Source organism: Anomaloglossus baeobatrachus, chromosome 3 (assembly GCF_048569485.1).
Source record: "Anomaloglossus baeobatrachus isolate aAnoBae1 chromosome 3, aAnoBae1.hap1, whole genome shotgun sequence".
Taxonomy (NCBI): Eukaryota; Metazoa; Chordata; class Amphibia; order Anura; family Aromobatidae; genus Anomaloglossus; species Anomaloglossus baeobatrachus.
Genome location: NC_134355.1, coordinates 181652673 through 181670172, shown reverse-complemented (window position 1 = coordinate 181670172; position 17500 = coordinate 181652673). Strand labels below are relative to the sequence as shown.

At 51.1% G+C, this 17500-nt stretch overlaps 1 protein-coding gene across 1 annotated transcript in view; it reads left to right on the top strand.

Moving 5' to 3' along the window:
- Positions 1 to 17500, top strand: part of AHCTF1 (AT-hook containing transcription factor 1) — a 253101-nt gene that overhangs the window by 145143 nt on the left and 90458 nt on the right. The window contains 1 exon segment of the mRNA XM_075339614.1: positions 15718 to 15819. Within this exon segment, the coding sequence (XP_075195729.1) occupies positions 15718 to 15819 (102 nt within the window).

Sequence of the window (17500 nt, the reverse complement as noted above, 5' to 3'; positions counted from 1 at the left end):
AGACGATTGGGTGTATAGCACTGCCTCCGGAGGCCACACAAAGCATTACACTAAAAAGTGTAAGGCCCCTCCCTTTCTGGCTATACACCCCCAGTGGGATCACTGGCTCACCAGTTTTCTGCTTTGTGCGAAGGAGGTCAGACATCCACGCATAGCTCCACTGTTTAGTCAGCAGTAGCTGCTGACTCTATCGGATGGAAGAAAAGAGGGCCCAGATAGGGCCCCCAGCATGCTCCCTTCTCACCCCACTTGCGGTTTGTAAGGTTGAGGTACCCATTGCGGGTACGGAGGCTGGAGCCCACATGCTGCTTTCCTTCCCCATCCCCCTGAGGGGCTCTGTGGAAGTGGGATCTTACCGGCCCCCAAACCCTGAGGCCGAGCTCCATCCACAGACCCAGAGACCCTGCTGGAGGAGCTGAGTACAGTCAGGGACAAGGCCCTGCAACGTTCAGGTACTCTGTGTCCCCGCACAGACAGGCCACGCACACTCCAGGCTTGCTGGGTGTGCTAGTGCGCCGGGGGCACTAGCGCTGCGCGCTCGGGTTAGAGTCACTGCAGCTTAGCTGAGTGATTTTATGTTTTGGGAACTACCGCGCCGGCCGCTCCGGGAGCGGCGGCGCCGCTGGGACTTGTAGTGCGCCGGGGACTCGCGCTGCCCGCGCTTTTACGGCGGCAGCGCTCATAAATCTAGTCCCCGGCTTTTGCGGCCTAGCTCTGCTTCGTTCCCGCCCCCACCCTGTCAATCAGGGAAAGGGAGAGACGCTGTTCTATAGCCAGCGCCGAGGGCTGGAGTCTTATTTACATACTCCAGCCCTCTCACTGGGCACAGTGGGGACGCAAGTTTCCCGCTCTTGGTCTCAACACGCCCAGGGCCCGCCCCTCTCCACAGGACGCTGGCAGCCATTCCTGCATGCAGTCTGGCTGGAGAACGGACACAGGCTCTGGGGGACTCAGACAAGGGACTCTGGCGACCACACACCCGCGTTTATGCGGGCGGTAAGCTGCACATAAGTGCTGGCCCCACTAGTGCCACAGTGTTATTTGGTGCATTTTTTCCCTGTACCATATATATTTCTATTGCACTGTACAGTCGCTTCTTGGCTTATACCCTACATTGCTCTGAGGAGACAACAACATGTCATCCGCAAAACGCAAGGGTGCCAAGGCACAGGCGGTATGCACTGCTTGTGCCGCATGTGGGGCTAATCTACCGGCAGGTTCCAATGACCCCCATTGTGTGCAATGTTCCATCCCTGTGCCACTTCGGCAGCCAGAGTCTATGGTAGTAGTGGCCCAGGCAGAGACGCCTGTGAACCCTGCCCCGGTGACGGGGACAGAATTTGCAGTTTTTGCTGATAAGATGACTATGACAAAAATCCTGGAAACCTTGCAGTCCAGGCCAGTTTCTCAGACCATGGACACTGCTGTGTCTATGCTCCCCGGTCCCCCTCAGTTGGAACTAATCCGTACTTCAAGGGGGTCCCAGGCATCACAGGCTGAAGACTCTGACTCGGATGACAGTCCCAGGCAGCCTAAGCGGGCTCGCTGGGAAAGACCCTCGCCGTCATCACACTGGTCAGGGTCTCAGCGAGACGAGGCTCTGTATGAGGAGACAGAGGTGGGTGATCAGGAATCTAATCCTGACACCGCTCTCAATCTAGATACCCCTGATGGTGACGCTATGGTAAATGACCTTATAGCGGCCATCAATAGACTGTTGGATATTTCTCCCCCAGCCCCTTCAGCAGAGGAGGCAGCTGCACAGCAGGAGAAGTTCCATTTCCGGTATCCTAAGCGTAAATTGAGTACTTTTCTGGACCACTCTGACTTCAGAGAATCAGTCCAGAAACATCATGCTTATCCAGATAAGCGTTTCTCCAAACGTCTTAAGGATACACGTTATCCCTTTCCCCCTGACGTGGTCAAACGCTGGACCCAGTGTCCAAAGGTGGACCCCCCAATCTCCAGGCTTGCGGCTAGATCCATAGTTGCAGTGGAAGATGGGGCTTCACTTAAAGATGCCAATGACAGACAGATGGACCTTTGGTTAAAGTCTGTCTATGAAGCTATCGGCGCGTCGTTTGCGCCAGCATTCGCGGCCGTGTGGGCACTCCAAGCTATTTCAGCTGGCCTGGCACAGGTGGACTCTATCATACGTCCAGCAGTGCCGCGAGTAGCGTCCCTAACCTCGCAAATGTCTGCGTTTGCGACTTACGCTATCAACGCTGTCCTAGACTCTACGAGCCGTACCTCAATGGCGTCTGCCAACTCTGTCGTTTTGCGCAGAGCCTTGTGGTTAAAGGAATGGAAAGCAGATTCTGCTTCCAAGAAATGTTTAACCAGCTTGCCACTATCTGGAGACAGACTGTTTGGTGAGCAATTGGCTGAGATCATTAAACAGTCCAAGGGTAAGGACTCCTCCTTACCCCAGCCCAGATCGAGCAAACCTCAACAGAGGAAGTGGCAGTCGAGGTTTCGGTCCTTTCGAGGCTCCAGCAAGACCCAATTCTCCTCGTCCAAAGGGACTCAGAAGGAGCAAAGGAGCTCAGATTCCTGGCGGGCTCATTCACGCCCCAAGAAAGCAACCGGAGGAACCGCTTCCAAGGCGGCTGCCTCATGACTTTCGGCCTCATCCCTCCGCATCCTCGGTCGGTGGCAGGCTCTCCCGCTTTTGCGACATTTGGCTGCCACAGGTCAAAGACCGGTGGGTAGCAGACATTTCTTCAGCGCTCTATTGGGAGACCCAGACGATTGGGGTATAGCTACTGCCTCCGGAGGCCACACAAAGCACTACACTAAAAAGTGCAAGGCCCCTCCCCTTCTGGCTATACCCCCCCGTGGTATCACGGGTTCTCCAGTTTTCAAGCTTTGTGCGAAGGAGGTCAGACATCCATGCATAGCTCCACAGATTTTAGTCAGCAGTAGCTGCTGACTATTTCGGATGGAAGAAAAGAGGGCCCATATAGGGCCCCCAGCATGCTCCCTTCTCACCCGTTGATGGTGTTGTAAGGTTGAGGTACCTATTGCTGGTACGGAGGCTGGAGCCCACATGCTGCTTTCCTTCCACATCCCCCTGGGGGGCTCTGAGGAAGTGGGATCCTGCCGGCCTCAAAGCTCTGACGCCGGGCTCCATCCACAGACCCATTTGAACCTGCTGGATACGGAGCTGGAGTACCGTTCAGGGACGTGGCCCTGCACCATTACAGGTACTCTGTGTCCCCGTACACACAGGCACAGCACACTCCAGACTTGCTGGGTGTGCTAGTGCGCCGGGGACAGTAAAGGGTTACAGTCACTGCAGCTTTGCTGAGTGACTTTGTGTATTGGGAACTACCGCGCCGGACGCTCCGGGAGCGGCGGCGCGGCTGGGACTTGTAGTTCGCCGGGGACTGGGCGCCGACCGCGCTTTTACGGCGGCGGCGCTTATAAATCCAGTCCCCGGCTTCTGCGGCCTAGTGCCGCTTCGTTCCCGCCCCCTCCCTGTCACTCAGGGAAGGGGACAGACGCTGAGCAATCAGCAGCGCCGAGGGCTGGAGCCTTATTTACATGCTCCAGCCCTCTCACTGCACACTGTCGGACGCCGGATTCCCGCTCTGACTTGGGGCACGCCCACGGCCCGCCCCTCCTCACACGAGCTGGGGAAGACGCCGGCAGCCATTACTGCAGTCCGAGCTCGGACTTTCGGCAACCAGGCAGGACGGTGGCGACCATACACCCGCTTATAGGCGGGCGGTAAGCGGCACACATAGTGCTGACCCCAATATATACTGCAGTGTGTACATGTGTATTTTAACTGCATAGGTCGCTATATGCCCGCTTGGAGAGCGACACATCAGCAGCAGGAAAGCAGGTGTGCTAAGGCACAGGCTTTCTAGGCTGCTTGTATTGCACGTACTGAAGTGTTCATTTGTGTTTATGCTTGTATGCTATACACTGCACTGTACAGTCGCTAGTCTTAGCTATATTCTCCTGGAATGGCTAGACTACAGCAGCAGAAAACCAAGGGTGCTGGGGCACAGGTTTTTTTCTATGCTGCTTGTATTGCATGGGCTGCAGTGTGCATTTGTACTTGTGCTTGTATGCTATACATTGCACTGTATGGTCACTCTTCTGGGCTATATTCCCCTAGATGACTAGTCTACAGCAGCAGAAGAGCAGAGGTGCCAGGGCACAGGCTTCTATGCTGCTTGTATTGCTTGTGCTGCAGTGTTCATTTGTACTTTATGCTTGTATGCTATACATTGCACTGTACGGTCACCAATCTTGGCTATATACTTCTAGATGGCTAGTCGGCAGCGGCAAAAAAGCAACACAGATTTTCAGTGCTGTTTTTACTACATGGGATGCTGTTCATGACACCGTCCCATTGTGTGCATGCTCCCCTGTAGCACTTCGTCTGCCGGGGTCTCTAGCGCTTCGTCTGCCGGGGTCTCTACTAGTCGTGGCCAAAGAAACCACCTGTCATCCCTGTCCAAGGACAGGGACGGAGTTGCAGTTTCGACAGATATATTGTCATAAGATAGAGACTTGCAGTCCAGACAGGCCATGGGCAATCTTCCTGACCAACCTCATTTGGAACGGGGGGGTCCCAGGAGGACTCTCTGTATGATAAGGCAGCTCTCCAGGACTTTGATCCTGACATCGCTATCAATCCGGATACACCGGATGGTAACGCCATACGGAATGATCCTATAGCGTCCATCAATGGAAGGTTGGATCTTTCTCCCTCAGCTCCCCCAGTGGAGGAGTCAGCTTCACAGCAGGAGAAGTCCCTTTTCAGTATCTCAAACGGATATTGAGCATTTTTCTGGCCACGCTGACTTCAGAGAAGCAGTCCAGAAACACCACGCTTACCAGATAAGCGTCTTCTCCAAACGTTTTTAAGATACACGTTATCCCTTTTCCCCTGACGTGGTCAAGCGCTGGACCCAGGGTCCAAAGGTGGATTCTCCAATCTCCAGGCTTGCGTCTAGAGCCATAGTTGCACTGGAGATGGGGCTTCACTTAAAGATGCCATTCACAGACAGATGGACTCTGGTTGAAATCTGTCTAGGAGGCTATCGGCGTGTCGGTTGCTCCGGCATTCACAGCCGTATAGGCAACCTAACCTTTTCAGCTGTTCTTGCGCAGCTGGCCTTGAGCACATGTACATCTGTACCGCAGAGGCGTCCGTAACTCCGCAATGTCTGCACTGCGACTTACCCTATTAATGCTGTCCTAAAAGTACAGTCGAGGTTTCGGTCCTTCCCAAGCTCGGGCAGGTCCCAATTGTCCTCGTGCAAAAGGGCTACAAAACCTCAGACGGGCTCAGATTCCGGCCGGGCTCAATCACGCCCAAGGAAGGCAGCCGGAGGAACCGCTACCAAGGCGGTCTCCTCATGACTCTCAGCTCTCTCTCTCTCTCCGCATCCGCGGTTGATGGCAGACTCCCCCGCCTTTGGCGACATTTAGCTGCCACAGGTCACAGACCGGTGGGTGACGGACATTGTGCTCACGTGCACAGGACAGTGTTCTGTTCTCGTCCTCCGACTCAATTCTTCAGAACGGCCCCACCTCCCCACCGAGCAGATGCCCTGCTGCAGGCGGTGGACGCTCTAAGAGCAGAAGGAGTGGTGATCCCTGTCCCCCCTCAGGAACGAGGGCGAGGGTTTGTACTCCAATCTCTTTGTGGCTCCAAAAAAGGACGGCTCCTTCCGTCCTGTTCTGGACCTAAAACTGCTCAATAAGCATGCGAACGCCAGGCGGTTCCGGATGGAATCCCTCCGATCCGTCATTACCTCAATGTCTCGAGGAGACTTCCTTGCCTCAACAGACATCAAAGATGCCTATCTCCACGTGCCAATTGCTACGGAGCACCAACGTTTTCTACGTTTTGTGATAGGAGACGACCATCTTCAGTTCGTAGCTCTGCCATTCGGTCTGGCGACAGCCCCACGGGTGTTCACCAAGGTCATGGCAGCAGTGGTAGCAGTCTTGCACTCTCAGGGACACCCGGTGATCCCTTACTTGGACGATCTACTCGTCAAAGCACCCTCCCTCGAGGCATGACAACGCAGCCTGAATGTTACGCTGGAGACTCTCCAGACTTTCGGGTGGATCATCAATTTGGCAAGGTCAAATCGGTCACCGACTCAATCACTAACGTATCTCGGCATGGAGTTCACACTCTATCAGCGATAGTGAAGCTTCCGCTGAACAAGCAGCGTTCACTGCAAACAGAGGTGCAGTCTCTCCTTCAAGGCCAGTCGCACCCCTTAAGGCGCCTCATGCACTTCCTAGGGAAGATGGTGGCAGCCATGGAGGCAGTTCCCTTTGCGCAGTTTCATCTGCGCCAACTGCAAGGGGACATTCTCCGCCAATGGGACGGGCAGTCAACCTCCCTGGACAGGAAAGTCTCCCTTTCCCAGACGGCCAAGGACTCTCTGCAATGGTGGCTTATTCCCACCTCATTGTCACAGTGAAGATCCTTCCTACCCCCATCCTGGGCAGTGGTCACGACAGATACGAGTCTGTCAGGGTGGGGAGCAGTTTGTCTCCGCCACAGGGCTCAGGGGACGTGGACTCAGCAGGAGTCCACCCTTCAGATCAATGTTCTGGAAATCGGGGCAGGGTATCTTACCCTACTAGCTTTCCAGCAGTGGCTAGAAAGAGAGCAGATCCGAATCCAGTCGGACAACTCCACAGCGGTGGCATACATCAACCACCAAGGAGGGACGCGCAGTCGGCAAGCCTTCCAGGAAGTCCGGCGAATCCTCATGTGGGTGGAGGACACAGCATCCACCATATCCGCAGTTCACATCCCGGGCGTAGAAAACTGGGAAGCAGACTTCCTCAGTCGCCAGGGTATGGACGCAGGGGAATGGTCCCTTCACCCGGACGTGTTTCAGGAAATCTGTCGCCGCTGGGGGGTGCCGGACGTCGACCTAATGGCGTCTCGGCACAACAACAAGGTCCCGGCATTTATGGCACGATCGCGCGATCACAGAGCTCTGGCGGCAGACGCCTTAGTGCAAGATTGGTCGCAGTTCCGGCTCACATATGTGTTTCCACCTCTGGCACTCTTGCCCAGAGTACTGCGCAAAAAATCAGATCCGATTGCAGCCGCGTCATACTCGTCGCCCCAGACTGGCCGAGGAGATCGTGGTACCCGGATCTGTGGCATCTCACGGTCGGCCGACTGTGGTCACTACCAGGCTGGCCAGACTTACTGTCCCAAGGGCCGTTTTTCCATCGGAATTCTGCGGCCCTGAACCTGACTGTGTGGCCATTGAGTCCTGGATCCTAGCGTCTTCAGGATTATCCCAAGGGGTCGTTGCCACCATGAAACAGGCTAGGAAGTCCACCTCTGCTAAGATCTACCACAGAACGTGGAAGATTTTCTTAACCTGGTGCTCGGCTCAGGGAGTGTCTCCCTGGCCATTTGCATTGCCTACTTTTCTTTCCTTCCTGCAATCGGGGTTAGAAAAGGGCTTGTCGCTCGGCTTCCTTGAGGGGGAAGTCTCGGCACTATCCGTGTTTTTTCAGAAGCGTCTAGCACGTCTTTCTAAGGTGCGTACGTTCCTACAGGGGGTCTGTCATATCGTACCCCCGTACAAGCGGCCGTTAGATCCATGGGATCTCAACAGGGTATTAGTTGCTCTCCAGAAGCCGCCTTTCGAACCTCTGAAGGAAGTTTCCCTTCTCGCCTGTCACAGAAGGTGGCGTTTCTCGTTGCGATCACATCGCTTCGGCGAGTGTCTGAGCTGGCAGCTCTGTCATCCAAGGCTCCCTTCCTGGTGTTCCACCAGGACAAGGTAGTGCTGCGCCCCATTCCGGAGTTTCTCCCTAAGGTCGTATCCTCATTTCATCTTAATCAGGATATATCCTTGCCTTCCTTTTGTCCTCATCCGGTTCACCGGTATGAAAAGGACTTACGTTTGTTAGATCTGGTGAGAGCACTCAGACTCTACATTTCTCGCACGGCGCCCATGCGCCGTTCCGATGCACTTTTTGTCCTTGTCGCTGGTCCGCGCAAGGGGTTGCAGGCTTCTAAAGCCACCCTGGCTCGATGGATCAAAGAACCAATTCTAGAGGCCTACCGTTCTGCGGGGCTTCCGGTTCCTTCAGGGCTAAAAGCCCACTCAACCAGAGCCGTGGGTGCGTCCTGGGCATTACGACACCAGGCTTCGGCTCAACAAGTGTACCAGGCAGCTACCTGGTCCAGTCTGCACACTTGCACCAAGCATTATCAGGTGCATACCTATGCTTCGGCGGATGCCAGCTTAGGTAGAAGAGTCCTGCAGGCGGCAGTGACACCCCCGTAGGGGAGGGCTGTTTTGCAGCCCTAACATGAGGTATTTCTTTACCCACCCAGGGACAGCTTTTGGACGTCCCAATCGTCTGGGTCTCCCAATAGAGCGCTGAAGAAGAAGGGAATTTTGTTACTTACCGTAAATTCCTTTTCTTCTAGCTCTTATTGGGAGACCCAGCACCCGCCCTGTTGTCCTTCGGGATGTTTTTGTTGTTTGCGGGTACACATGTTGTTCATGTTGAACGGTTTTTCAGTTCTCCGATGTTACTCGGAGTTAATTTGTTTAAACCAGTTATTGGCTTTCCTCCTTCTTGCTTTGGCACTAAAACTGGAGAACCCGTGATACCACGGGGGGGTATAGCCAGAAGGGGAGGGGCCTTGCACTTTTTAGTGTAGTGCTTTGTGTGGCCTCCGGAGGCAGTAGCTATACCCCAATCGTCTGGGTCTCCCAATAAGAGCTAGAAGAAAAGGAATTTACGGTAAGTAACAAAATTCCCTTCTTTGTCTCACGGGTACAGGATAGAATTCAGTTCTCATCCTCCGCCTCGGTTCTTCAGAACCTCCCCACATCCCGACCGAGCAAATGCCCTTCTGCAGGCGGTGTGCTCACTAAGAGCAGAAGGAGTGGTGATCCCTGTTCCTCTGCAGGAACAAGGACAAGGTTTTTACTCCAATCTCTTCGTGGTTCCAAAAAAGGACGGCTCGTTCCGTCCTGTTCTGGACCTAAAGCTGCTCAACAAGCATGTGAACGCCAGGCGGTTCCGGATGGAATCCCTCCGCTCCGTCATTGCCTCAATGTCTCAAGGAGATTTCCTTGCATCAATAGACATCAAAGATGCTTATCTCCACGTGCCGATTGCTACAGAGCACCAACGTTTTTTACGTTTCGTGATAGGAGACGACCATCTCCAGTTCGTAGCTCTGCCATTTGGTCTGGCGACAGCCCCACGGGTTTTCACCAAGGTCATGGCGGCAGTGGTAGCAGTCTTGCATTCTCAGGGACATTCGGTGATTCCTTACTTAGACGATCTACTTGTCAAAGCACCCTCTCAAGAGGCATGCCAACACAGCCTGAATGTTGCGCTGGAGACTCTCCAGACTTTCGGGTGGATCATCAACTTTTCAAAGTCAAACCTGGCACCGACTCAATCACTAACGTATCTTGGCATGGAGTTTCATACTCTCTCAGCGATAGTGAAGCTTCCGCTGGACAAGCAGCGGTCACTACAGACTGGGGTGCAGTCTCTCCTTCAGGGTCAGTCGCACCCCTTAAGGCGCCTCATGCACTTCCTAGGGAAGATGGTGGCAGCAATGGAGGCAGTCCCGTTCGCGCAGTTTCATCTGCGCCCACTTCAATGGGACATTCTCCGCCAATGGGACAGGAAGACAACTTCCCTGGACAGGACAGTCTCCCTTTCTCAGATGACCAAAGACTCTCTGCAATGGTGGCTTCTTCCCACCTCATTATCACAGGGAAGATCATTCCTGCCCCCATCCTGGGCAGTGGTCACGACAGACGCGAGTCTGTCAGGGTGGGGAGCAGTTTTTCTCCACCACAGGGCTCAAGGGACGTGGACTCAGCAGGAGTCCACCCTTCAGATCAATGTTCTGGAAATCAGGGCAGTGTATCTTGCCCTATTAGCCTTCCAGCAGTGGCTGGAAGGAAGGCAGATCCGAATTCAGTCGGACAACTCCACAGCGGTGGCATACATCAACCACCAAGGAGGGACACGCAGTCGGCAAGCCTTCCAGGAAGTCAGGCGGATTCTGATGTGGGTGGAAGAAAGAGCATCCACCATATCCGCAGTTCACATCCCGGGCGTAGAAAACTGGGAAGCAGACTTCCTCAGTCGCCAGGGCATGGACGCAGGGGAATGGTCCCTTCACCCGGACGTGTTTCAGGAAATCTGCCGCCGCTGGGGGGTGCCGGACGTCGACCTAATGGTGTCTCGGCACAACAACAAGGTCCCGACCTTCATAGCGCGGTCTCGCGATCAAAGAGCTCTAGCGGCAGACGCCTTAGTGCAAGATTGGTCGCAGTTCCGGCTCCCTTATGTGTTTCCACCTCTGGCACTCTTGCCCAGAGTGTTACGCAAGATCAGATCCGATTGCGGCCGCGTCATACTCGTCGCCCCAGACTGGCCGAGGAGGTCGTGGTACCCGGATCTGTGGCATCTCACGGTCGGCCAACCGTGGGCACTACCAGACCGACCAGACTTACTGTCCCAAGGGCCGTTTTTCCATCGCAATTCTGCGGCCCTGAACCTGACTGTGTGGCCATTGAGTCCTGGATCCTAGCGTCTTCAGGATTATCCCAAGGGGTCGTTGCCACCATGAGACAGGCTAGGAAGCCCACGTCTGCTAAGATCTACCACAGAACGTGGAGGATATTCTTATCCTGGTGCTCTGCACAAGGAGTATCCCCCTGGCCATTCACGTTACCTGTCTTTCTTTCCTTCCTGCAATCTGGGTTGGAAAAGGGCTTGTCGCTCGGCTCCCTTAAAGGGCAAGTCTCGGCACTATCCGTGTTTTTTCAGAAGCGTCTAGCGCGACTGTCTAAGGTGCGCACGTTCCTGCAGGGGGTGTGTCATATCGTACCTCCGTACAGGAGGCCGTTAGATCCGTGGGATCTAAACAAGGTCCTTGTTGCTCTCCAGAAGCCGCCTTTCGAGCCCCTGAGGGATGTGTCACTTTCTCGACTCTCACAGAAAGTGGCATTTCTGGTAGCGGTCACGTCTCCTCGGAGAGTGTCTGAACTAGCAGCGCTGTCATCCAAAGCTCCCTTCCTGGTGTTCCACCAGGACAAGGTAGTGCTGCGCCCCATTCAGGAGTTTCTCCCTAAGGTGGTATCCTCTTTTCACCTTAATCAGGATATCTCCTTGCCTTCCTTTTATCCGCATGCAGTTCATCGGTATGAAAAGGATCTACATTTGTTGGATCTGGTGAGAGCACTCAGAATCTACATTTCCCGCACGGCGCCCCTGCGCCGCTCGGATGCGCTCTTTGTCCTTGTCGCTGGTAAGCGCAAAGGGTCGCAGGCTTCAAAAGCCACCCTGGCTCGATGGATCAAAGAACCAATTCTTGAAGCCTACCGTTCTGCTGGGCTTCCGGTTCCATCAGGGCTGAAGGCCCATTCTGCCAGAGCCGTGGGTGCGTCCTGGGCATTACGACACCAGGCTACGGCTCAACAGGTGTGCCAGGCAGCTACCTGGTCGAGTCTGCACACTTTCACCAAACATTATCAGGTGCATACCTATGCTTCGGCGGACGCCAGCCTAGGTAGAAGAGTCCTGCAGGCGGCAGTTGCCTCCCCGTAGGGGAGGGCTGTCTTTGCAGCTCTAACATGAGGTATTTCTTTACCCACCCAGGGACAGCTTTTGGACGTCCCAATCGTCTGGGTCTCCCAATGGAGCGCCGAAGAAGAAGGGAATTTTGTTACTTACCGTAAATTCCTTTTCTTCTAGCTCCTATTGGGAGACCCAGCACCCGCCCTGTTGTCCTTCGGGATTTTTGGTTGTTTTTCGGGTACACATGTTGTTCATGTTGAACGGTTTTCAGTTCTCCGACGTTACTTCGGAGTGAATTTGTTTAAACCAGTTCTTGGCTTTCCTCCTTCTTGCTTTTGCACTAAAACTGGTGAGCCAGTGATCCCACTGGGGGTGTATAGCCAGAAGGGGAGGGGCCTTACACTTTTTAGTGTAATGCTTTGTGTGGCCTTCGGAGGCAGTGCTATACACCCAATCGTCTGGGTCTCCCAATAGGAGCTAGAAGAAAAGGAATTTACAGTAAGTAACAAAATTCCCTTCTTTCAGACTGCAGAAAAATCAGGAGAGTGATACTAACAGCACCGAGCTTCTGAGACGTCTCACCCCTGTTCTTTAACCCCTTCAGCCCCGGGGCACTTCCTTTTTTGCGTTTTTGTTTTTTGCTCCCCTTCTTCCGAGAGCCGTAACTTTTTTATTTTTCCGTCAATCTTTCCATATGAGGGCTTGTTTTTTGCGGGACAAGTTGTACTTTTAAATGAAACCATAAGTTTTACCATATGGTGTACTGGAAAACAGCAAAAAAATTCCAAGTGTGGAAAAACTGCAAAAAAAGTGTGGTGGCACAATAGTTTTTGGGATGTTTTATTCACTGTGTTCACTATATGGTAAAAGTGATGTGTGGGTGTGATGCCTGAGGTCGGTGCGAGTTTGTAGACACCAAACATGTATAGGTTTACTTGTATCTAAGGGGTTAAAAAAATTCACAAGTTTGTCCAATAAAAGTGGCTCACGTTTTGCGCCATTTTCCGAAACACGTAGCGTTCTCATTTTTTGGGATCTATGGCTCAGTGACGGCTTATTTTTTGCGTCTCGAGCTGTTGTTTCTAATGGTACCATTTTTGCGCAGATGCTACTTTTTGATCGCCTGTTATTGCATTTTGCGTAAAGCGTGCGGCGACCAAAAAACTTAATTTTGGCGTTTGGAATTTTTTTGCCACTATGCCGTTTACCAATCAGATTAATTGATTTTAGATTTTGATCGAGCATTTCTGAACGCGGCGATACCAAATGTGTATATTTATTTATTTTTTAACCCTTTAATTTTCAATGGGGGTGAAGGGGGGTGATTTGAACTTTTTATGTCTTTTGTTTTTTTTATTTTTTTTTTATTTTACTAGTCCCCCTAGGGGGCTATAGCGATCAGCAATCCGATCGCGATTATCTGCTGATCACAGCTATACAGCTGTAAACAGCAGATTCAGTCACTTTCTGTTTCTCTCTGCTCGCGGCCGAGGGAAAATGAAAGTGAAACTTCATAGCTGCAGGCATCATCACATGACCCTGTGCTACGATGGCAACCACCGAAAGTCACGTGATCACGCACGTGACGTCCGGTGGGGGCGGCGGTAAGTAAAAAACATGGCCGCGTGTTTATAGGTCTTGCTGTCTGACTTTGGCAGCGAGATTTAAGGGGTTAATAGCCGCGGGCGGAAGCTATTCCACCCGCGGCTAGCAGGCACACATGTCAGCTGTTGAAAACAGCTGATATGTGTGCCGACCGCCGCCTGCCCGCGGCAGGGGGCGGGGCTTAACGGGACACGCTCCATGACGGATATATCCGTCCATGGTCGTGAAGGGGTTAACTGCAGAAGGAGCTATTAAAGGAGACTGACGTGTCACACCTCTTAATGCAGGTCCATTCTGTGAAGTCTCATATGGGAGGGCTGACTAGCAGCTATTGTATAACTGAATTCCAAGTGTTCTAAAGATATAAAGTGTTCTCGGCACCATAGGGACAGTACAAAAATGTCCATCTCCCTGGGATACCCCTTTTTAAGCTGAGCTATGTTTGTGTAATTTTCTTATGTGGCATGGTGACATATTAAAATACTTTTGTCAGGAGACCATTTCTGTAGCTGTAGTCGGAGACTTGAGTAATTATAATTACTGGCATGAATTGGGAATGGGGTATACAGAAGTAACAAAAGAATTTCCTAGAAATACAAATTTTGCGATTTCAATTATCTATGGCGGCTGTACTACTAAGAGGACTTTTTGCACAGCAATTTGTTTACCGAGCGACTGAAACCTTCTTGTTATGCTGGCTATTGTATTGTGGCTGAATGCCTTAATGAATACTTATTAATGTGAAGCATCTTTCTCTTATTTGAAGCTAAGTATTTTATGCTGGAGGATTTCCAAAATATTGCTGTGTACTCTATATGCCCTTATGTACATGCTGCTGTTTTTCTTTGTGCAGATTCATTCCCCTTCCCTTAGGTTACTGTCACACTTCAGTCGTTTCAGATCAGTCAGGTCAGTCGTTGTGATGGAACGACGGATCCGTCGTTTTTTAACTGTCAACGGACGCAACAGATGTGTTATTTCACAGGATTCCGCTCACAGGAATCCTGTGAAATAACTGATCCGTAGCGTCCGTTATATCTGTTGTGCGTCCATTTTACGACGGAGCCGTCATGATCTGTTTGTTTTTGTGACAGCCCAATGTCAGTGCCAGACATTTTGGTGACCTATTACTGTGTTTTCATAGGCCATCTGTGACTGTAGAGAAAGGGGCAGAATATAATGTTATAGCTAAAATAGTGCTCAGTAGCAAATGACGGAATCCAGCACTGGATTCCATCATGCGACCTATTACGGCGGAATCCAGCACCATAGACAACCTTTATACCTCTTGACAGATTGCGATGGAATCCTGCGCAGTGAGGGGTTTTTTTTTTTTTGTTTTTTTTTTTTGTTTTTTTTTTTGACGCTCCAAAAAACGTTGGTGTCAGTTCCTTCCGCCTGACGTCCCGTCATTCCACGACTGATCCGTTGCGTGGCGGATGCAACACAAGACAATCAGTTGCAATCCATCGTTAATACAAGTCTATGGGGAAAAGACTGAATCCTGCAAAATGTTGCAGGATATCGTATTTTCTCAAGGCAACAGATTGTGACTGATGGAAAGACTGAAGTGTGAAAGTAGTCCTCCTCTTTGCCTACACCTATCGTGGTCCATTTAGGGTGTGGGTAGGAGGAGGATTTACCATTGTATATTGGGGCATTGCTACCAATTGGGTGGTTACCCCCTGGTTGGAAGGACTCATTTGGAGTGGGCTGGATTCTTTATTAGCCCTGGTGGATTGCACTAAATTATTCAATGCCTGTGTGGTGTGTTTTTTTACACCTTTTTAATGTGTTTCCTTTTGTATTAATAAAATTTTGTATTTTTGGAAAATTCTTTTACTTATGTAGTCGAAGACTTCCCTCATTCAGCTTAGTCATGTAAAGCTCAAATGGTATAAATGTATAGAATAGTGAGGCATTAAAATAGTTGTCTGATAAAGAAAAAACAAAATGAAAGTTTTTCTCTTATGTAGGACCCTTATTCTGCAGTCCATCACAGGCTGCAGTGGTCCTGACTTCTGAGCAGACACTGCACTGCATGTGTTGGGACTGGAAGGAGAGTATGCCACTGTTTCATTTTAAGTGAATTCAATGTCTTTAAAAATTATTTTTTTTTTTAGTTGTCCATTAACAGACATCCCTCTTATTAATGGCTCCAGGGTGCTGCATAAACTGAAAAAATGGTATACTTCCTGAGCCAGCATAGCTCCTCCGCTCTCTGCTGGTGTCTTGACGATGTCCTGAAAGCCACTCATTGAATTAAACCTTTTAATTACATCAGCACAAACAGTGTTTCTTTGGCTCAGGAAGAAGTGTGATTGCTGCTGCCAATCTGCAGCCACTAATTGGCTTCAGCCTTTACGCAGCATTATTGTCAGGACACCAGTGGAGGGTACAGGGCAGAGCGCAGAAGAGCCTTGCTTTTTAAGTATTTATAATGGGTTGTATATTTGTGGCCAGACTTTACTCACTTTTCCTTCTTATAATCCTACTGGAAATTGATATATCTGAATGTGATTTGCTTTTCTTCAGTTTGACAGATGAAAGCCAGATTCCAGTTTCTCAAGCTGCCGAATTGGAAATACCTGATGCTTTTGTTGGTACACCAATATTGAAAACTAGAAGAGACTCTGGGTTAGTAAGAAAACTTTTCAGTGCTGATCCCTACTTTGGTTGTGGATTGGTTTGTACACACAGAAGGGCTCCCTGTCTGCAGGGACTTGAGGCCTGTGTGGATCAACCTCTTTAAAGGAGATGTCCGACATAAACTCCCCAAATCATCTTAAGCTAATCTGTGCTGTATTGTCATATAAAACATCCCTACCTTTTTTTTTTTTTTTCTTTTTCTCCCTTTTGTTCCTCTTGAATAATCCCTTTATTCTCTGCAGCTGTTTACTTGCAGCTCAACCAAACATGAAATCTTCCCATGCCAAACCTCAGTCACAGCTAGCACTGCCCGGCCTCACTGTCCAGCCCCACCCTCTCCACACTCAATCCCTGTCAAGATTCTGCCAGCACCTGACCAGATAAATGAATACTATGTAATGAAGACTATAGCCCCCAATATGAGTCTATAGGATATATACACACATACTCACACACACACACATTCACTCATGGCGAACCTTTTACAGGCAGAGTGCCCAAACTGTAGCCCTAAACCAAATTTTTTTTTCCAAAGTGCCAACCAATCCTATTATGTAAATAATTGATTGTAACTAGTGATGAGCGAGCATGCTTGTAACTACTCGGTACTCGCACGAGTATCACTGTACTCGGGACTGCTCGGCGGGTACCGAGTAATTTTGCAATACTCGTGCTTTACTCGTGGTCTTCATCCCTGCATGTTGGCGCTCTTTTGAGAGCCAGCCCTCATGCAGGGATTGGCTGGCAGACCACTGCAATGCCACAGCCCTGTTAGTTGTGGAATTGCAGTGATTGGCCGGCCTGCACAGCGTGACCGAGCCTTTATACCGGCCGGCGCGCTGTGCTCTGTACACAGCCATCTCATATTCCCTGCTTTCCACGCCCACAGGCGCCTATGATTGGTTGCAGTGAGACACGCCCCCACGCTGAGTGACAGGTGTCACACTGCACCCAATCACAGCAGCCGGTGGGCGTGTCTATACTGTGCAGTAAAATAAATAAATAAATAATTAAAAAAACAGCGTGCGGTTCCCCCCAATTTTAATACCAGCCAGATAAAGCCATACAGCTGAAGGCTGGTATTCTCAGGATGGGGAGCCCCACGTTATGGGGAGCCCCCCACCCTAACAATATCAGTCAGCAGCTGGCCAGAATTGCCGCATACATTATATGCGACAGTTCTGGGGCTGTACCCGGCTCTTCCCGATTTACCCTGGTGCGTTGGCAAATCGGGGGTAATAAGGAGTTATTGGAAGCCCATAGCTGCCAATAAGTCCTAGATTAATCATGTCAGGCGTCTATGAGACACCCTCCATGATTAATCTGTAAGTTACAGTAAATAAACACACACACCAGAAAAAATCCTTTATTAGAAATAAAAAACACACACATATACCCTGGTTCACCAGTTTAATCAGCCCGAAAAAGCCCTCCTTGTCCGGCGTAATCCAGGATGATCCAGCGTCGCATCCAGCGCTGCTGCATGGAGGTGACCGGAGCTGCAGAAGACTCCGCCGCTCCGGTCACCTCCACACAGCAAATGAACACAGCCGCGCGATCAGCTGCTGTCACTGAGGTTACCCGCTGTCACCGCTGCATCCACCGGTGGCCGCGGGTAACCTCAGTGACAGCAGCTGATCGCGCGGCTGTGTTCATTTGCTGTGTGGAG